At 38.0% G+C, this 22,498-nt stretch overlaps 1 protein-coding gene across 1 annotated transcript; it reads left to right on the forward strand.

Annotated features, from left to right (window-relative positions):
- Positions 1-363: 363 nt before the first annotated feature.
- On the forward strand, positions 364-22,188 carry LOC146392240 (interferon-induced very large GTPase 1-like). Its single transcript, XM_084944041.1, has 5 exons — positions 364-607; positions 3,302-3,426; positions 3,642-4,226; positions 16,369-16,421; positions 16,529-22,188. The coding sequence occupies exon 5, from the start codon at positions 16,851-16,853 to the stop codon at positions 21,390-21,392; it is 4,542 nt and encodes a 1,513-aa protein (XP_084800167.1). The 5' UTR covers positions 364-607; positions 3,302-3,426; positions 3,642-4,226; positions 16,369-16,421; positions 16,529-16,850; the 3' UTR covers positions 21,393-22,188.
- Positions 22,189-22,498: the final 310 nt, after the last annotated feature.

A 22,498-nucleotide genomic window follows, 5' to 3' on the forward strand; every position in this document is an offset into this window, starting at 1 on the left:
GCTGGAGGCAACTGTGGGTTCACACACTGAAAATCTATTTGTGGCCTAAGATCCAAAAAAGTTGAAAAGCAATTTCTCAGTCTTTGTTTTCTCTTTGTGAAATTTTGTGCTCATGTGCTACGTTTTTTCATATCGTGTCCTTCTCTTGGGTGACGCCCCCGGCCTCACTAGGTTTTTACAGTATTGCCCTGTAGAAAATACAGTATCCTTCTGTTAAACAAAATGCCATTAAAAACTGTAAAATAAATTACAGTATGGTGGCAGTAAATTGTCAGTGTTCAGTCCATACTGGGCAGTGTCTTCTCAGGAAAATGAAACCTATCTTTTCCTGTCACATGGTTTCTGGGAAATTAAGTGGTGTAGCCATTCAACTTTGGCTTTTCCTTTCGATATCACTCAATTGAAACTCATGTACACTCCTCTAATATGACATGCCATTTATTGAGAGCCGCTGGGAGGAGTTTGTTGGGGCCAGACCTATCATTAAATAGTACTGATGTCTCTATATAAAGAACAGTATCTGGTAGGATTCATAAGAAGTCAGCAGCATCTACACAAAACAGACAGAACTATAAGAAGAAAAAAAGCCCACACACAACAAGCAAAGGTGAGTTTATTATTGATTTCTGTAGTGTGTGTGTGTGTGTGCGTGTGCAAATACCTGGTAAAATCTGTGCCTGTGTGAGTATGATGGGTAGCAAATTAAAGGAAAAAATTAACAGCTGATCCCTAAAGTGAAGGTCTGGGTCTGGGTTACCTTGTCAAGGGAAATTTAGCATTTACCTTAAAGAGGATGAAAATGATGTTTCAGCACTAATGAGAAATGTTAAATGAACAAATTAGATGTTAATCTCCAACTCCACGGACAAGGAGCACTGAAGTTGTTATGCCAGCACATAGTGTTGCAGTACTTAGCTAGGACAGAAACCTGTTGGTTTTTCCTTGTCTGTGTGCTTGCCGTACCGTTACACACCCATACTCGCTTTATTTGTTTTCAGTGAGGGTTCGTCAGCACTATCTCTAGAAAGGGAGATCTACTCCAGTTAATAATTATACTGTGGTTTACCCTGCAGCAATATCATTTTCAGGTACCTGTTACACCAGGTACAACATGCTGTTTTATAACTAAGTTGCAGATTTGTACTCTTATGTTGCATTTCTACATGCAGCAACATAACAATGACCTCCCTCACTTTTACAGCTAGATAAGCAACATCTCCCTCTCTGATATTACATTTAATCTCTTATTGTTTTTAGTGCCCATATTTCTTAGTGATCGCGATATTTACCACATTATACTACAAATAAACTGTACAATTTAAAAAAATGCATTTAAAAAATCATTTTTAAAGTTTCAAAATTAAAAGTACTCATTCAACATGAAGAAAACACCAGTGTTATTCTGGATTATCATGGGAGATGTTTAATGTTGAGCTCAGCTGAAATAGTTTTTGTTAATCCTCCTTGCAAAACAGACACTACAAATATATGATTGATTGATTGAATCTTTATTTTGAACATGTTGAAAAAGTACAACAACATAGAATTAAAAGAGTGGGAGTTTCCCCCCCAAAGAGGGACAAAAGGACCCCCTGATGATCCTTTAATCGCCTAGGTATAAATCTGGGACTCTGCCATTTGACCTTAGAACTGAAGAAGCTTCTCGGATGAGAGGTGAGACGTCTTCAAGCAACTTAAAGAAATCCAGACACTTTTCTTTGCAAGCTCCTTTGACTACGATGACCTGGATGACTGAGAACCTTCACAGACAAATCGATTGAGATAAATATTTTGAGTTGAGTCTTCCAATCAGCTTATAGCAGTCTACCCATTTTCTTCTGACACGAGTGGTTATCACCCAGAGAAATGCTGCTATGATATTTTTAATTTTTTGGACCATAAGCAGTTTGAGTCAACTGCTGTTGTGATTTTGCACTATGTAAATAAAATTGAACAGAATTGAATTCTCTGTAAATACTGGAGAAAATCATGGAAAATCTCAGTAGATCACGCCACATTCGAAATTAATAAATGAGTTTTCTTATCAATTCTGAGTAGGGATGGGTACCGGTATCCGGTGCCATGATGGCACCAGTTCTGACATAAACGGTAGTAACCAGACCGAAAAGCAGCGCACATTTCGGTGCTTTATTTCGGTGCTTTTTTTCCCTGAGCTGTGATACACTTTAGATCCTAGCCAATCATTTTACGTTTCCGAGGATAGTAGGCGGGTCCAGGTACGTACGTTCTTTTAGAGCAGAGCTACAGATTAAAAATGCCCAAGACGAAGCGGTCAAAAGTCTGGCTGTACTTCACAGCAAAATATGCAAACTCAGCAGCCTGCAACAAGTGCTTTAAGCTGATAGTGTGATAGTGTCAAAGGAGGTAACACCTCAAATCCGATGAAACACCTGGCGATGCATTGCGTTTTTTTTAAAAGCCGAAAAATGCGCCGTATTTGATAGCTTGCTGCGAGACCTCACACCGAGCACATCTACTGCGGGTGTGGTGCCTGTTATCGGACCCGGAGTTAGCAACATCCCCCAAAAACCCGAAGAGTAGAGTCCTGGCCCCTAGCCCTGCCAGTGTAGCAGAAATGATGACGGATGATGATGGCAGCAGCAGCCGTTCTTCTCTGCGTGAGTAGCTTAATGTTGTTCGTGTGTAATTTACGTTGAGTAGGCTAACCACGTTATTACATTAATGCATGTAAGGTGAACTAGCAAACATCATCATAGCTACATGCAGCTGTCTTCTTGTTTGATGGCAGATACTCCCTTCACCCTGGCCAAAAAGGCTAAAATGACCAAAGAAAAAGTGGAAAACAGTTAAACATGAGAGGTTTTTGGACAAAGTTTGTGTTTTTTCCATTGTTTAAGCACTGCTTCCAGCCAAGAGTGATACCATATATGCCCCATAGCTGCAGAAAAGGCTAACATTGTTATCTTTTTACAAAAAACAGCTGAACATGAGAGGTTTTTGGACCAATTTTGTGTTCTCCATTCTTTAAGCACCGGTTTAAGCACCGGCACCGTTTCAAAAGTACCGGTTTGGCACCGGTATCGGATAAAACCTAAACGATACCCATCCCTAATTCTGAGGCTCAGTTTGAACTTCAGCCAGTCATTCTGACCATGTCTACGTGCCTAAATGTTTTGAGTTGCTGTCATGTTATTAATGAGCAGGTCCATGTTTGTACCTGATAAAGTGTAGTGATTTTATGCTGCACACAGGGGACAAATAAATAGTTGTCTTTTTGTACTTTCATCTGTGATAAACTGAATGCATATATGATACACAGACCTTCAGTAAAATGAGAAGCTGATGAGATGGAGGATCAAGATAACGCAGCTGCAGAGCAGAACAACGACAGCACAGGAGGAGAGTCTGAAAACACGTCTGAAACACCTCCCATCAGTGAGAGAGGTAGTGTGATCATATTATAGTGTTATAGTCAGACCTATTTAGACTATGCATCTGATTTGAGTTTAAACACAGTGAAACATTTACCTCTTTAATTATTTAAATTTAATTTATTCTTTATTCTTAATATTTAGTTACTGTTCATTAAAATCACAAAGTAATCGTTCACTGTGGTTTTAGTGATGTCTGTATTGTAACATGTTGTTCTTTTTCTTCAGTGGCTCCTGATCTCACACTTATACTAATTGGTGACCCAGATTCCACTGAGATCGGACCAAAGAACATTTTTCTTGACCATGACGACCAAACAAATGTGGAACCATTTTCCTCCAATCTGTATAATCTGTGTGGTCAACATGTCTGTGTCATTAACATGCTCGGTCTACAAACAAAGGAAATCCCTTTAAATCAGGGAGTTCATGCCTTTGTCTTACTATTACCCAACACTCTGCATAGCAGCCAGTACAGCTCAGGAGTGCAGTGGTTAGAGAGAACGTTTGGGATTGGAGCACTTTCTTATTTAATCACAGTGGTAACTCATGAAACAGGTGAAACATGTGAAAGTGCATTAAAAGAGCTGAAAATTAACACAGAGTTTAATGAAAAAAGGTTCCACACATGTAACAGAAGTATGATGGATGAAAAAGAGGTAGCAAATTTGTTAGAAAAAATAAATGTCATGGTCTCTGAAAATGATCCACAAAGCTACACTGGACTGATGTGTGCTGAAGATAAAGACCAAGAAGGACACCTGGAGGACAAATCCCACAAAGAAGAAAGGAAAAACTCAACAAACGAAAGAGGTACCTGCCTGTCTGTGTTTTAGGCATTTTTTCAACACTGTTGCAGTTCTTAAAACAAACTCTTGCACTCAGCAGTGGGCTAACCTGTGAATCTTAATTTGATTAGATACAATGAATTCGGTGACATTTATCTTTAGAATTGTCCTTGTAACCGAAATTTTATTCATTTGATAGATTTGTGCAAAAGTTGTGAGGGTTTCTGTTGAGAAAATATTAAACGCAGAGGTGTAGTGGTGTTTGTTTAAATAGTGGTTACCCATCTGCCTATGTCTACACACAAATTAGAGTTATTTGTTTCTGAGGCTGTTTCACCCCAGTGACAAATTCACATTGTTGTAGTTATGTATTAACTGAGCATAAAGTCGTCTATCAGACCATCTTCATACACACCACTTCTTTTCATTCTTTCATTTGAGATACCTGCCTCCTCTCTACGTCCAGATGCGTTTGGAAGAACATAATGATTCTTCATCAGGCTTCTCTCATGTGTCTTAACTGCCACATTGATGTCTGGGAGCTAGATGGGCTTAAATTGTAATATTACCACTCATTTTGGTATGATCATGGAGACACAAAACACATTAGCTTATTCGTGTTTTGATCAGTATTAGTGCTGCTCCCCTTTTTGTCCAAGCGAGGATAGCAAATATTCAGTTTGTTTCAGCTGAAATTTGGTTGTTAGTTTAAGAGTAGGTTATTTCATGCAAGAAGGATAATAAAGACAAAATAAGCTGTGTTGGGCAAGTTACTTTGAAAAAGTAATTAGTTATAGTTGTTACTTCTTCAAAAAAGTAATTGAGTTAGTAACAGTTGTGCAATAAACAAAGCTATATGCAGCTATTTACCTAAAAATGCATCCAAGGCCGGGATTTTTTTTTATAAGCATTTCAAACTATTCACAGAACAATCAGGTGTTCTGCATCAAATAAGATGCTACACAAATTATTTGTTCCACTCCAAAAAATGATTTCTGTCCACGATAAGATAAAGGAGAACATCAATACCCTGCAGGGCCGTGCAGAGAGGTTTAAAGGGGCAGGTGCTCAAAGTTAAAAAGGGGCACATTGAACCAGGCTGAATAAGAACAACACACATTCATCAAGAAGCTAATATGGGCAACAAGGCAAAGCAAACGTAGCCGATGTTTTACCTGATGGGTACAATGTTGCTGTTGAGGGGTTGCTGTGGATAGTGCTGGAGGGCAGGGCTGTGTTGATCTGAGACTGTAGACATTAAAAAGTCCATAGGAGAGATGGTAGCTGATTAAACAAGTGTCATGAGATAATATAACAAAATGCAAAGATTGGTGACAGCGCTTGGAACCATAAGGCAACAAAAAACTGTGAGAAATAATTTAGGCTCTGCCTGTGAATCACTCTTTGCTTCTCTTCTTCCTTCCATCCCATCATTTCATATATCACTCTCCACTTGCTGTCCATCTGAGAACAAGGCACAACTTGCTATTGCAATAAACTATAATCTAATTATCCACACCTAACAACTCTTGCACTTAATCTATAATAAAATGATGACAGAAAAATGTTATAGCCCTGCCTTTAGTAGCCTCACACAGCTCCTACTGTTTCCTCCTCATGTCCTTACCAGGCATGTCTGGACAATGTTATATCATGAGTAATATTGTTTTTAAAAATCCATCTAAATAAAACACACACATGCACGCGCACACACAGTGACATTTTAGACCTTCTTCAGAATACTGTATATACTATGGGCATCACAGAATCCTTACATTATTATTTATTACTAGAGCTACAATAATAAAGCAATGAGGAGGGGGAAGTAATAAATATGAAATAATGTATTTATGATGATTCCATTTGTTTCACTATCCACTCCGTGCAGGGGCAAAGCTTATTACATTTTTAAACTGTAGAGATTAGGGATGCACCGATACCACTTTTTTAGAGTACGAGTACGAGTACGAGTACTTGCATTTCAGTACTCGCCGATACCGAGTACTTAATAAAAACATGATTTAAATTTACAGGTAACAGCTTTAGTCCTATAATTTAACAAAAAAAACAAAACAAGGGACTGTTTTGGAATTAAGAACATTTATTTAAAATGAAAAGCATGTTGTATGCAACATATTACAGAATAAATAATTATGAAAAAAAAAATTAAACAGTGACAGTGCAACTCAAGTATTTTTTTCAGTTTATTGTAAACTCTGCCGCTTTGGACAACACAAGGGACATTAATAAACATCTTTGCCATTTAGTGCACAATATTTGAATAAACTAACAACATCCACCAACATAGAACTGTGGCAGTCAGCAGCTGACGCCGTGGTCCTCGTCTGTTTCTCTGTTTAGAAGTCTCACAGAGGCTAGTGCGTCGTAGCTGCTCACTTTTTTAGTTAGTTCCTCAAAGGGGGCGAGGATAGCAACAGTCGTCTCCATAAGAGCCCATTGGTGAGCGGTGAGATAGTCAGGGAGTTCGTGCTCGGACACATACACGCCCAGCACTCGCTTTTGCTCAATGAGGGACTGGAGCATGTAATACGTGCTGTTCCAGCACGTCTGTACGTCCTGCTGCAGTCTCTTTATTGGCTGGTCGAGCTGTCCCTCAATGTCCTCGAGGCGGGAGTAGGCTAAGGTGGAATGTTTAAAATGCCCAACTATTTTCCGTCCCACTGCTAAATCATCAGCTATGCTCCTCTGTGCTAATAAGCATGGGTAAATAAGCGTGGGTAAACTCTATTAAACTGGTTGTCGTGTTGGGATTTTAGGTGCATGATTAAATTACTTGTGTTAAATGCGCTACCTTTTCAGCCTCCTCTGGACAATTTCGCTGAGCACAATTTGCAGTCCGCCTTTGTTTTCGCATCTTCGTTCACTTTGAAATAGTTCCACACGGCTGACTTGTCTCGCCTCGCCTTCTCCCAGCTCTGAGATGCAGCCGGGGCCTGGGGGCAGGCACTTGGCGCCTGTGATTAACCCCTTACATGCCGCTCAAACATAGACAGGTCTCAGACCGTGGTATCGGTCCTCGGTATCGGGGGACTTTTAACGAGTACGAGTACTTTAGAATATGTGGTATCGAGGCCGATACCCGATACCGGTATCGGTATCGGTGCATCCCTAGTAGAGATACAATAATTTTACTGCTGTAAAATCCAAATTTTGTCTTATTTAAAATATAAATCTAATATAATCTGCTTCTTAATGTATGTTCTTTAAAATACAGCGTGTTTTTTAAAATATTATAATAATGCATAATTATGTGGACATGCATATTAGATCGTTTTTTAGTGAAATATAATCCCCCCAGAAAGGCAGGAAAAGCTCTGTAACTTACTTTAAAACGAAATATGTTCCCTAAAACGGTGACAGAGCTACAGACCCATGACAGCCTTACACAGGTAGCCAGCAGCTATTACCAGCACTACTTGTGCAGTTAATAAAAGGACAGGTAATGTTTGTCACGCTGTTGCACACACAGCACGCTCGTTTGTTTCAGTTCGTCAGTTGTAACAAGACAGCTTACCAACGTGTACATAATAAGCTAATACTCCTGTGTGCTATACACTACAGTGTACGCTGTACACCTACTTACTGGTTTTGTCACATCAGTCTGTGTCTCTGAGTTAACTTGTGTTTCTCCTACAGCTCCGGACCGCAAAAAATGCGCGTGCTCTTTGTGAGCTCGTTCCCAGCTCGTAACCAGCGCGTTCTGCCGTCAAGGGCAATCATTGGTTAAATGTGATCATGTGACTGATGCAAGCCAGATCCTTTTATTTAGCAAAACTGTAATTAATAGTTAAATATTATTGTTGAGGGGCACAGACAGGACTCCGCACGCACACTCACATTAAAAAAAAACAAAAACATTTTTTTTAAAAAGTTGCCTCAACAAAAGGGCACTTTGGGCGCCCATCAGGAAAAGGGCGGGTGCTCAAGCCCCTCTAGCCCCCCCCCTCTGCACGTGCCTGATACCCTGATACTTGCAGGGCTTGTATCTGTTATGAAACGGCTGTGTGCAGACAGGAAAAGGACCCAAAGTGCAGACTCCGGAGACAGAAAGTAACTCAAACTCAGATTTATTGCTAAACTCAAAAAAGTAACAAAACTGAGACTCCAAGGTGAACTTGCGCCTCCAGAACACACAGCTAGATAAGGGTAGATCGCAACACCGACAAACTGAAACACAGGGCTTAAATACACAGAGGGAGCAATCAGGGAATGAGTAACAGGAGGGAAACACAGCTGGGGCAAATCAGGCCTAACGAGACAAAGGAAGCACAACCAGACGCATTTACATGAGACACAGACTTTCAAAGTAAAACAGGAAACATAACACAGAACTAGAATAAAGTAGAATAAAGAATAAAGAGAAACAGGATCTCAATAGTGTGGATGCCCTTTGAGGCATCCACACAATAAAGAATAAAGAGAAACAGGAACTCAATAGTGTGGATGCCTTTGCGGGCATCCACACAATTTGCATTTCCTGCGAAAATGCTGTGTGGATGCCTTGTAGTGGAATCTGTTGAAAAGAGCAGAAAAAGTAAAACTATGCGCTTAAAAGAGGTGAATAAACTGAAAATTCAGCTGAAAACAGATGCAAAAGCTCAACATTCAAATGAAAAGATGTGAAAAAACTGAAAATTCTGCAGAAAACACAAGACAAAGCTGAAAAAGCTGAAAAGAGGTGAAAAAGCTCAAAATTCTGCTGAAAAGAGGTGAATCAGCAGAATTTCTGCAGAAAAGAGGTGAAGAAGCAGAACGTTGTACTGAAAAGAGGTGAATGAGCCGAATTTCTGATGAAAAGATTTCTTTTTCTGAAAACAGCTGAAAAAACTAGGATTTGCGCTGAAAAGGGGTGAAAAACTGAAAATTTTGCTGAAAAGGGGTGAAGAAGCTGGAAATTCAGCTGAAAAGGGGTGAAGAAGCTAAAATTTGTGTTGGAAAGATTAAAAAAAAATTTAACTGTTAATTGAAAAAAATGTTGCCATAAGCAAGATTTGAAGCCCGGCCTCCCGCTTTGAGAACGGCTGCTCATCTCACTGAGCTAAAACACAGCTCAATCCGGCAAGCAAAATCAGTGACCACATTGATAATGTGTTCCATTCATTTCAATGGTCAAAAGTCATAGCACACATTAGCAGAAATAGCAGAATTTTTTTTAAAGTTTGAACATAGTATTTATACTATAACATAATCTTTCTTCTAAATCATAATATTTGAACCAAATGATAGTTTTTCTGCCAAATCACAGTATTTCTGGTAAATCACAGCGTTTGTGCCAAATCACAGTATTTGTACTAAATCATAGCATTTGTGATAAATCATAGTATTTAGCGAAATCTGTGCTAAAACATAGTATTTGTGCTAAAACATGGTATTTGTGCTAAAACTTAGTATTTATACTAAATAATATTTTTTCTGCCAAATCAGAGCATTTGTGCTGAAACATAGGAAATTCTGCCAAATCATAGTATTTGAGCCAAATCATACAACTTGTGCTAAAACATTATTTATGATTTAGCAGAAACACTGGGACTTGGTAGAAATACTATGATTTACATGAAATACTTTGACTTAGCAGAAATACTATAATCAAGCAAAAAGTACTACAGCATAGCAGAAATTCTATCATTGAGCAAAATTACTAGGATTTGGCAGAAATACTATGTTTTAGCACATATCCTATGATTTGGCTCAAATACTATGACTTAGCAGTAATACTATGTTTTGGTACAAATGCTATGCTTTGGCACAAATACTATGATTTGGCAGACACTATGATTTAGCAGAGATAATATGATTTGGCAGAAATACTAAACTTTGGCACAAATACTATAATTGAGTACAAGTACTATAAGATAACAGAAATACTATGATTTAGCAGAAATACTATGTTTTTGCAGAAACACTGTAATCTCGCTCAAATACTATGAAATAACAGTAATACTATGATTTGGCAGAAATACTACGTTTTAGTACAAATACTATGACAAAGCAGAAATACTATGACTTAGTAGTAATAAAATAACATAACAGTTATACTTCGATTTTGCAGACATACTATGTTTTTGCACAAATACTATGTTTTTGCAAAAATGCTATGATTTAGCAGAAATACTATGATTGGGTACAAATACTGTGATTTGGCAATAATACTGCGTTTTAGCACAACTACTGAGATTTGATTGAAATACTATGATTTAGAGAAATACTATGACTTAGTACAAATATGATGCTTTGGCACAAATACCATGATTTGGTTGGAATACTATGATTTGAAACAAATACTATGATTTGGCAGAAATACTATGCCTTAGTAGTAATACTATAACATAACAGAAATATTATGATTTGGCACAAGTACTATGATTTAGTACAAATACTACGAATTGGCAGAAATACTGTGACTTACTTGTAATACTACATCATCACAGATATACTGTGATTTTGCAGACATAGTATGTTTTTGCACATATACTACGATTTCGCTCAAATACTATGAAATTGCAGTAATACTATGATTTTTAAGGAATACTATGATTTGGCAGAAATATTATGCTTTAGTAGTAATAGTATAACATAACAGATATACTATGATTTTGCAGAAATTCTATGTTCTTGCACAAATACCACAATATGGCAGAAATACTGTTTTATCACAAATACCATGATTTGGTAAAAATACTATGATTTGGCACATATACTACACTCAGCAGATACACTATGACATAACAGAAATTCTACGACTTAGTAGTAATACTAAAACATAACAGAAATATTAAGTGGGCACAAATACTATAATTTGGCAAAAATACCATGATTTGGCACAAATACGATGATATGGCAGAAATACTATGATTGGGTACAAATACTATGATTCAGCAGAAATACTGCGTTTTAGCACAACTTTTGAGATTTGATTGAAATACTATGATTTAGAAGAAATACTATGACTCCATAGAAATACAATGCTTTGGCATAAATACTATGATTTGGCAGATATACTATGTTCAGCACATATACTATAACATAACAGAAATTCCTCCACTTAGTAGTAATACTATAACATATCAGAAATATTATGATTTGGACCAAAAAAACATGATTTGGCACAAATATTATGATTTGGCAATAATACTATGATTTAGCAGAAATACTATGATTGAGCAGAAGTATTAAGATGTAGTAGAAGTTCTTTGATTTAGCAGAAATACTATTATGGAGGAGTAATACTTTAACATGGGAGAAATATTGATACACACACACATACACAGAGCCTAAAGTGAACTGGGGCTGTTAAGAGTGTGGGCTTGGTATATCTAGGTCAGTCTAATTAGCTGCACCTGCTGTAATCAGCCCTTACACACGCAGACACAGAGAGAGGTATGAGTTTTTCTTCAGTGTATTTCTGACATTAAGGATTCCCCTCGAACAAATGGCCATAATTTCCTAACCGTAGGGGCTAGAACGGTCATTCTGACATCGTTTCATTCAGAAGAGATGGGGGAATCTTCAGGTATTCATAATTCAGAGATAAAATATAGATTTTTAAAGATATATGACTTGTAACACACTGTAACTAAGTAGAGGCAAAGCAAAAACTGCCTTGACTTGCCCTCAAACAACGTTTTGTAACTCTAAATCTCTATGGAGCATCAAAATCATTCTTTCACCGTAAGAAACAGCGGGCTTTGGTGAACAGTCTTGGAAATTTTCAGGGCTCTGGTGAAATCCATCAAAAAGATATGACGAGAGAAAAAAGTGCCTCATTTCCAGAGTTTTAAATCTGATGAAATCTGAGCGAAGAATGAATTTCCTACCCTCAAAAAAGTTTAACTCATCTCAGAACGGTAAAATGTGATAAAAAACTTCTTGAATTGTGAGCATCAGGAGTGTCTGAAGATATATTGGCACAAGCCTCATGCCTCAACTTTGTTTCGTTAAGGAGATATGACAATTTGAAAATGCCTCTCACTAGAGAAATCCAGCGGTGATTTTGAACACACTCTCCATTGACTTTCTATGGAGAGTTTTCAGACTTTGTGTTGCTCTGAGGAGATTTGCAAAACATCTATAAGTTCCACAATAATGATATTGACATTTTCTGAAAGCCAGCAAAAATACCTACGTTTTGATGTATAATCTGTGGAGCTTGAGTGGAAATTGAGCGAGTAGCAAGAAGTTGTTGGAACATGAAGAGAAAATTCAGAATGGACGAGTGTCCACTCTGAGTTAATTGCATAGCAACCATATCAACGCATGTATTTTCTGAAAAATCACAATTTTGCAACTGAAAACTTAAAGAGGGATAAGATTAAAACGGTAGAAGATATGAAAAAGCTGAATCATACAGGAATAGCCCAATAATTTGAGAACATTTTAAAGTTTGAATGGAGTTTCTAGGTGAAAGTATGAGGAAGTAGTTAAGTTTCAAAAACAAGAAAGTTTTAGCAGAATTGTGGAAGTTTTCCATTCATTTCAATGGGACAAAAAAAAGGAAAAAAGTGTAATATTTTAAAAAGTATAATAGTAATAAACACCAAAAGTCATAGCACCCATAAGCAGGAAGAGCAGAACAGTATAGAGTTTGAACTGAGAAAATCGGCTGAAAACTGAGGGAGTAGTTAAAGTCCAAAAAATGTACGGAAGCAACTAGCAGAACTAGAAAAATTTGCATTTCCTGCGAAAATGCTGTGTGGATGCCTTAACGTTGAAGATGTCTGCTGAAAAAAGCTGAAAAAGTTGAAAAGTTGCAAAAAGTTGTATGGCGGTGAAGAAACTGAAAATTCTGCTGAAAACAGGTGAAGAAGCAGAAATTTTTGATGAAAACAGGTGAAAAGCCAAAAATTCTACTGAAAGGGGTAAAGACGGAGAAATTTTTGCTGAAAAGTGGTAAAAAAAAACGCTGCCCTGAGTAGGATTCGAACCTGGCCCTCCTGGTCTCAAGGCAGCTACTCATCTCACTGAGCCAAACTCATTCTCGCAAAGAATAGGTGGAGAGACTGACAATTTTGCTGAAATGAGCAGAAGCTGCTGAGAATTGTGCTGATAAGAGGTGAAAAGGCTGAAAATTTTGCAGAAAAGAGGTGAATCAGCAGAATTTCTGCTGAAAAGAGGAAAAGAAGCAAAAAGTTGCGCTGAAAAGAGATGAATCAGCAGAATTTCTGCTCAAAAGAGGTTTTTCCTGAAAAAAGCTGAGATTTGTGCTGAAAAGAAGTGAAAATTCTGAAAATTCTCAGTTTTTTCAGTTTTTTCTGAAAACAGCAGAAAAAACTGAAAATTTTGCTGAAAAGGGGTGAAAAAGCTGAAATTTGTGTTGAAAAGAGTTAAATAAGTTGAATTGGTAACTGAAAGAAATGTTGCCATAAGCGGGATTTGAACCCTGGCCTCCCAGTCTGAGAACGGCTGCTCATCTCACTGAGCTAAAACACAGCTCAGCCCAGCAAGGAAAATCAGTGACGCCATTGATAATATGGCAGAAATGGGCAAAAAATATTGCATAAAAAATTCTATATCTCAAAAAGTATAGAAGTTATGAGCACCAAAAGTCATAGCAATAATTAGCAGAAAGAGCAGAATTTTTCAAAGTTTGAACAGTGCAAATAGCATGAACACTGAGAGAGTAGTTAAGCGGCAAAAAACGTACGGAAGCAACCAGAATAATAAAGAATAAAGAGAAACAGGAACTCAATAGTGTGGATGCCTTTGAGGGCATCCACACAATGAACTTAAAGACACAGACTCACAGGCAGGCACTACAACAGAGGGAACAGAGACGTGGGACCAGGGCAGACACAGGCTGTATCCCAATTCAGGGTCTGCAGCCTTAAAGTACGCAGCCTTAACGGTCCACAAGGGCCGCGTACTCGAAGGCCGGAAGTGAGAGGCTTGTGAAATGGGACGGTCTAGCCTCCGTTGCGCTGCCCAGGTTGCCTAGCAACCATGACACTAACAGCTGGAAACGTTTCATACAGCTTTGTTTGACAGAAATGAAGGACAAAATCTTTTGTTCATTTGTTTGTTTGTTTCTACATGAACTTTGATTTGATAAGTATCTGAGGCTGAGACCACGGGACTGTGAAATCACGATTACTGGGCTTCACTTCTGTACTGAACAATCATTTAAGATTAGCTAGTAAATAACAATTAGCTAATGTTGTTCATGAGACTAAAGTCATCTCACTTTGGTAATGTAAATATAATATGGCCAATATTAAAGTTATAATTTCAATCATTATTAGTTATTACAGCAGTGAATGAACTCTGTTTCAAATACTGAGCTTCAGTAAAGATTTAAGCTGCATTTATTTATATTATTTATATTTCCTGTCACCTTAAATCTTCACTCAAAGACAGGTTTCTTTGACACTGTATATATAACTGTGTTATATATATGAGAGACAAATATTGTTCTTTTAATATGTTGGCATTACTAAATTTGTCTCAGTGCTTACTTTAAATATCCATAAAATCATCACATTCTCTGTAAGATTAACGTCAACTAATGAACAGCGTATATTTTAAAGTAAAGGCTTTAAAACCAAGTTAATACAAACGTCACTAATGTCACATAACTTTTCCGACATGTGGCCAACAGTAATGTTTTAATGTTCTTCTTTATTAAACATTCGCACATAAATAAGTAACATAATATTCAGTACTTACTTTTAAAAGTTTACTCTTCGGCCGCCCCTCTTCCGCCGTTTTTTTTCCGGCAAAATTATCCACACCCACCACCGCGCTATGCATTCTGGGATATGTTGGGCCACGAAGTCTACACCGCCACATCCTTAAAATTCAGTGAAATGAAGGACGCATTTGAGGGCCGCATTTTGAGCAGCCTTTGAATTGGGACAGCCTTCGTCGCGTCGCTGTGACGTAATTGGCCTTAAAATGCGGCCTTTAAGGCTGCAGACCCTGAATTGGGATACAGCCACAGACACTGACTGGACACGGGGATATAGCAGACAGGGGAGACAGCAACTAAGGATTACACAGAGACATAAACCATAAGACAGAACTCTAACAAAGAAATCAAAGACTAGAAATGATAAATAATATAATAAACTCAAAACTCTGGGTCAACAACCCAGGCATCCTAACAGTATCACGCGTCCTGTTTTCCACCTGGAGACTGCGTTTACACGGCAGTCTGCCTTTGGTGGTTTTTTAGCAGGACCTGTGACATTCAGCAGTCGCCTCATTGTTCTGACGTACAAAAAAAAAAACAAAAAAAACAATCAACTACACAACACACTAACTACACACAACAAACATATTAAACATTGACTTTAATGACTTTCATTTTGGTTTATTGTAAACTACAGTACACAAATATCAAATTATGAAATTCAGTTCATCTGTTTGTGTGTTTTAAATTGAACTATTCAAACAAATTTAAACCAAAATAACATACAAGTATTAGGGGGTAAACACATAATTATGGCATTTCCTGTATGAGGCCTCTGTGGTGTTTGCCTGGCCAATTTCTAGTTACTAAAACAATATATCATGCCTTTACCACTGAAAATGTGCAAATGAAATGAGCAGTGACTGGTTGCCTTGATCTTGGATTGTAAAATAATTATTTTCAGACTTGTACTCTGATCAACTGTGTGAAATTTTTGACAGCTCAGGAAATGTATAATTGAGTTGTAATCACTTTTTATGCTGTGGCAAAGGATTGAAATTCACTGTCCCAATGGACATGCCCTAATCGATGCTCAAAAGCTTTAAAATTGCTTTGTGCCATCAAAGCTCAGGTCTTCCACAACCGTCTGCAACCACTAAAGGGTAAAATATTAATGAAAATTGGATTTTATATTAATAGGAATAAGCCAAAAATGGAAATGGTGACAAAATGCTTATGTCAGCTGCTCCCTTATTTACAAGAGGTCACCAGAGCAGATGGATTCATATATTTGATTTGGCAGAAATTTCACACTGGGTGCTCTTCCTGATACAACCCCACCCAAGGTTTTATGTCTCCTCCCTGCCTCCAACCAGCGATTGTTTGTGTGTTAGGAAAATGTGTTAACCGCTATACTACAAAGTCCCAAAGAACAAGTTTGAAAGCTTTGCAGCAAAAACTAGAGAATTGTATTACTTTCATTACACATTGATTTGACTTTTGGTTCCACTTTAAACTGTAGGAACTTCAGATGAGGAGGTGACTGTAAAGGAGAACATCAGTGGAAACAAGGAGGTAAGAAAGTCACCATTTTTTTCATATAGGACATTTTACTTTACCACACTATATAACATTATAGTTTCTTTACTCAGAGTACATGTTAATTTCCTTATTTTCTGCAGCCAGTGAAGGTTTCTGGAGAAATCAAAAAGAAGAACTCATGTCAAAAACAAACTGAGATACTGCTTGGCAGACTTCACCTTCAAGACAAATTTCAACATAAGTTTCCACCAGCAGATTTTCTTCAGATACATCCACCTGTGAAACAGCACCATGTTACATCTGAGAAAGATCTAGCTCAGATGTTTCTTCACAGGCTGATGATGTTAGACTACAGAGCCAGATACATTCCTGTAAAATCAGACAGAGGGGACACATCCAAAACCTGTTAAGGTGATTGACATAACTGAGGAAGATTTCAGTAATTTGGGGACTTTATTAAGAATGGGTGCAGGCACACATGAGACAGAACAGACTCATTTGCATCCAATGGATGTTCAGATGGCAGTATTTCACTGCTCAGACAGCTTCCTTAAACAGATGATGATTACAAAGCTCTCTCAGTGTCAGTATGCCTTACCTTTGCTTGTCCCTGACCCAGTCACAATGGAGATCACGTGTCCTCTGTGGACTTTCAAACAAATAACAAAAACCTGGAAGGTAACTGAAGACGGCTCAAACATCGTCACTATGAAGAGTGTTCCAGTGTGCAAAGCTCAGACACCCTTGGTGTCATTTTTCCGCCTGGGCTCTCTGTCAGTGTCTAAATCTCAGCTGATCAACACTTTGATCAACGACCGTCACAGCACCTTTTTCCACAGAAACTGTCCAGGAAGCACCAAGTCTCGCTATCTGATGGATGGTGTGGCAGAGATTGCCTGGTACTGCCCTGCTGGAAAACCCAATGATGCCTTCAATGACTGCATTGCTTTTTGTAATCTTCATGGTGATGCGCTGTTGACTGAAAAACGGCGTGACATACTGATTGAAAAATCTTCCATCAATATTATTCTTTTTGCTTCTCTGCAAAAGCATGAAGAAAGTCAATCACTTATATCAAGTCTTTTTAAATCTCGCAAACCTCTCATTTGTCTCTGTGTTGATGACTTTGATGTTGTAAAGACAACAACTGGACAATACATCATAGGTCTCAAGGACAGAAGCCAGTCAGATGTATCTGAAGAACTGAAACAAATCATTAGAGAAGTTTTATCTGTAGATGGTTCCAGCTTGAAACCATCTTTCCAGCTTGAAATGATGGCTGAGGTCTCTGGAATCAGAGTGGATGAAAGCGACCCAGCCTGTCAAAGAGGGAAATCTGCTGCTATGATAATAATGGATTTGATTAAAAAGAATAACATGGATGTCTCAAACCTCAAAGATGAATTCCTTCCTTATCGAGGCCATCTGTGGCATCAGTGGTGCAAAATACACAAAGAACTGTATCATCTCAGAGGAGACATCGAAAATGAGAAAAGTAAAAAGCAACAACAACTGATGAACATACGCCAGAAACAATGCGATGCTTCCTCCAGTAAACTGATGGAGTTGTTCATTGAAAGTCTCTCATCTTTGCCACTGACAGACAAACAGTATTTTCTGAAATGGATTCAGATATTAATAGATGATCTCTCCACAGATGATCTTTCCTCAGTTCTCCAAAGTTATGATAAAAAATGGTCTGAGGTCTTGGCTTTAAAGAACAAATGCAATAAATCAGATGTGTTATCAATAAAACAAACTGAGCTTGAAGAAATTTCCAGAAAACTGCAGTCTGCAACTTTTGGTTTGGAGCACATCTTCAGAGAAATGGGACAGATCTATGAAGCTCATAGAGAAATAGAAGGAGAGAGCAGACACACTGACTGGTCTAAATACCCTGAGCTGGCTGCACAGCTGATGATATCAGGACACCCAATGGAGCTGATGGATGGTGATGCAGGTCACTTGCCTTTAACATGGATCTCCAGTCTTTTAGAGGAAGTCATCAAGAAACTGGGGGACCAGAGAGTTTTTGTGTTGTCAGTTTTGGGCGTACAAAGCAGTGGAAAATCAACAATGCTGAACACCATGTTTGGGTTGCAGTTTGCAGTGAGTGCAGGCAGGTGCACCAAAGGTGTCTTCATGCAGCTGCTCAAAGTATCAGAGGAGATGAAGAAAGACTTGAAGTTTGACTATCTTCTAATGGTCGACACTGAAGGACTGCGCACTCTTGAGCTGGAAGGTAACACCACTCTTCACCATGACAACGAACTGGCAACATTTGTTGTTGGTCTGGGAAACCTGACACTGATCAACATCTTTGGAGAGAATCCATCTGAGATGCAGGACATCCTGCAGATTGTTGTTCAGGCTTTCATGAGGATGAAGAAAGTTAAACTTTCTCCCAGTTGTGTGTTTGTTCACCAGAATGTTACAGATGTTGCAGCAGCAGAGAAAATCATGGATGGAAAGAGACGCCTGCAAGAAAAACTGGACCAGATGACCAAACTAGCAGCTGAAGAGGAGTTTTCCAGTGCAGAGTGCTTCAGTGACATCATTGAGTTTGATGTCCAAAAAGATGTAAAATACTGTGCCCAGCTATGGGAGGGTAGTCCACCCATGGCTCCTCCTAATCCAGGTTACAGTGAGAGCATCCAAGAAGTGAAGAACACCATCCTCTCCAAAGCTTCAAAGTCTGCTGGGATCACTCTCACACAATTCAAAAACAAAGTCCAGGACCTGTGGAGTGCCCTCCTCAATGAAAACTTTGTTTTCAGTTTTAAAAACACACTTGAAATTGCAGCATACAGAAAACTGGAGTCCCAGTATGCAAACTGGACCTGGGCCCTGAGGAGCAACATGTTGACCATTGAAAACCAACTTCATAACAGAATTGAAAATGGAAATCTTGACAAGGTCGAAGCAAATTATATTAAAAAAGAATCACTTGAAACACATGAAACAATCCAAACGGAAATGACAACATACTTTGAGGAGGACAAAGACAAAGAAATCTTGGCTCAATGGAGAGGCCGATTTGAAACCAAAATTAAAGACTTTTGTGATGAACAGGTGAGCGCAGTGAAAAGAAAACTGGATGAAGTTATTCAACAAAAGGAGGCTCGTGAAAAGCTGGATGATGAGAAGAAGGAGTTTGAGGACAAGCTGCTACAGAAGAGCAAAGAGCTCGCTCAGCAGCTGAAGGATAAGGCCAATGACGAAGAAGAACTTCAAAAACAGTTCAACTGTGTTTGGAGTGACTGGGTCACTGAATTGACAGCAGATACTAAACCTGTTGATGACATCAACTTGAAAGAAGATCAGTTTATTATCCTTCAAGAACTTGGTTTTGAAGAGACTCTGATAAATGAACGCAAACAAAATGGCAGATACAAGGACATGTCAAGGCTTGGATATTATACAGATTATGTCATCCTTCCAAAGAAAGGAAATCTCTCTGACACAAGTGAATCAACTCAAGATATTGAGGAGGATAACAATCACACAAGTAGACCAGAAGAACATGTTTCAGGACCTGTCAGAAATGCTTGGGAATATATAAAAAAAACATTTAGATACAATTCAAAAACAAAACAAAAACAACATAAATCACACAGTGCTTTATCCTGGAATGAACAGCAAGAGATCAGACTGCTTATTGACAAAGCTGACAAACAGTCACTTGATGCAATTAAAGACAAACCTGTGGCTACAAGAGGCTACACACAAACTCACTTGCACGAGGTGGCCAAAAACGTAAAAGAAGAAGTGAAGAATTTCCCAATGATATATAATTTGAAAAAGGAGTTTACAGTCGATCTCATACTGTATGTGTTTGACAGAGCAGAGAGTTGGCTTCTAGACTCCCAGAAGAAATTTAAAATGAACACAGATGCACTGACTTATTTAGAAAGCAAGAAAACACAGTTTTACACAGTCTTTAGAAGCTTTTGCAAAGGAAGCTCATCTGCTGTTGTGCTTGCAGAACTGATCTGTGAAAAGCTGAAAGCTTCCACTGTTGAGGCTGTCTGTAACAAGACTGCCATTCGTCTGGCTGGAGAGATGAGGTGTAGTTTCCCAGCATTCAATGGGAACAGGCTGAACTTGGAGAAACATGTGCTGAAGGCACTCGCTGAGAATGAAAACTTTAATGATTTCATCACCTACATCAGAAATCCAAGGAGACAAACAAAAGCTTTTATAAAAGCAGAAGTAAAGAAATATATCTTCATAGATCACAGAGATAAAACTGTGAATATACTCAAGAAAAATGTTGGTGATGTCAACTCACTGATGAGTCAAGCTTTATCTACAGCAACACAGAAAGTCCAAACTCAGAGAGGAGACATAAAGATGTGGCTGAAGGAATTTTCTAGTTTGCTAAAAGATGAGTTAACTCTTCATACCATTTCTTCTCAAAACTTCAGTGACATCAATGATTTTGAGTTTCTGAAGGAAGAGATAAAGAAAAGACTCGATTCCATCATTGAGCAAACTAGCAGCCTCTCTTTGGGGAAACTGAAGGAATCCAGGTTAAAACCTGATGAAATCCTCATTGATCAGCTGTGTAAGTGCTGCTGGGTAACGTGTCCCTTCTGTGCAGCTGTTTGTACCAACACCATTGAAGGTCACAGTCCTGATGACCACAGTGTCCCTTTTCATCGACTCTCTGGAATCAAAGGATGGCACAAAAGAGGCACAGTGGAATTCAGCATCAATTTTTGCACAACAAATGTTGCAAGTGATCGCAGTTTTTACCCTCATCATAATTCAGAGAAATCTGTTCCCTATAAACTGTACAGAACTGCTGGTCCAGAGTATGCTAACTGGAGAATCATCCCTGATGAGTCTAAGCTGGCGTACTGGAAGTGGTTTGTGTGTCGATTTCAAAATCAGCTGGAAGGGTACTATAAGTACAAATTCCAGGGAAGAGGAGAGATTCCTAGTGAGTGGAAAAAAATCCCTAAGGATGAAGCTATTAAAAGTCTGGATGAAATGTGTTAAAGCATCAGAGAAACAAAACCCTTCAGTTTTGGTTTCACATTGTAACTCCTGACTCAAATGAGTAGAGTTTTTAGTGACATAAGTAAAAGTGCAGGGCTTGGAGAGATGACAGCATTGCTACAGGGAAGCAGAAGTAGTGTCTGAGATTATACTGTTTTTTAACGTGATAATGGCTTAACATTTAAAAGTAACTATTATTAATATGTTATTTTACAATAAATACTTTCTCTATGGATTATACTAGAACAAATAACTTGATTTTACTTTTTTCTTTTCAGGTTCTTTTGTTCAGGTTGTTATAGATCATGTAAAATTATAATTCTTCATTCCTTTTTTTGTCTTTCACATACAATAATAATATTAATAATAATAATATATTCTCAGTCATCTGAATTTGTTTCAAATTGATTTTCTGTAATGTGTTTTTGTCATCATGTTTAAATAATGACATATATTGATCCTCATATATTGATTCTCAGTTGGTCTAATCACAGTTAGAGAAACACAACTGTTTTCTTATATTACATGAAAATTCATTCACAGATTTAAGGCTGATTTGTTTTGTTTACCTAGTTGGTACATTTAAAACTAGTTATCCAGACTGAGTTTACTTAAATTAGAATTTTATCCTGTTTTTCTCCATTTTGTCCTGAATATTTTCCTAACTATTGTTTTTATTATAAAATCTTTTTACAGGTTTTTATAAGTGTGCCATTCAGTAACAAGTATAAGATGAACATTGGTGTTATCTGTGTGCAAATGTGTTATGATAAAATAAAAGACTTTCTTTCTGACATGCAGTGAAAATTGTGTGACATTTATATACTTAGAACTGAGTCTTTCTATTTTGTGTTTGTGTGGGTTCTCTTCAGGTACTTTCTCCCACAGTCCAAAGACATGCAGTCAGTGGGAACAGGTTAATTGGTAATTCTAAATTGCACTTAGGTACCCTTAACATGGGTAAACGGAAGATGATGGATGGATGAACTGTTACAGGACCTGCAGTCTTCATCATTCAGCACCTGCCCTTCTTCTATTGCACTTTTATCTTTGTGATTGCTAATAGTTATATGTTACCTGGTAATTCTTGTTAGGCGGATATGATT

This window comes from Perissodus microlepis, chromosome 2 (genome assembly GCF_051167445.1).
Source record: "Perissodus microlepis isolate ML-2025 ecotype Zambia chromosome 2, ASM5116744v1, whole genome shotgun sequence".
Taxonomy (NCBI): Eukaryota; Metazoa; Chordata; class Actinopteri; order Cichliformes; family Cichlidae; genus Perissodus; species Perissodus microlepis.

What these genes read in the sequence shown, in the direction of transcription:
- LOC146392240 (XM_084944041.1), top strand. Translation starts at nt 16,851, where the DNA reads ATGGGTGCAGGCACACATGAGACAGAACAGACTCATTTGCATCCAATG.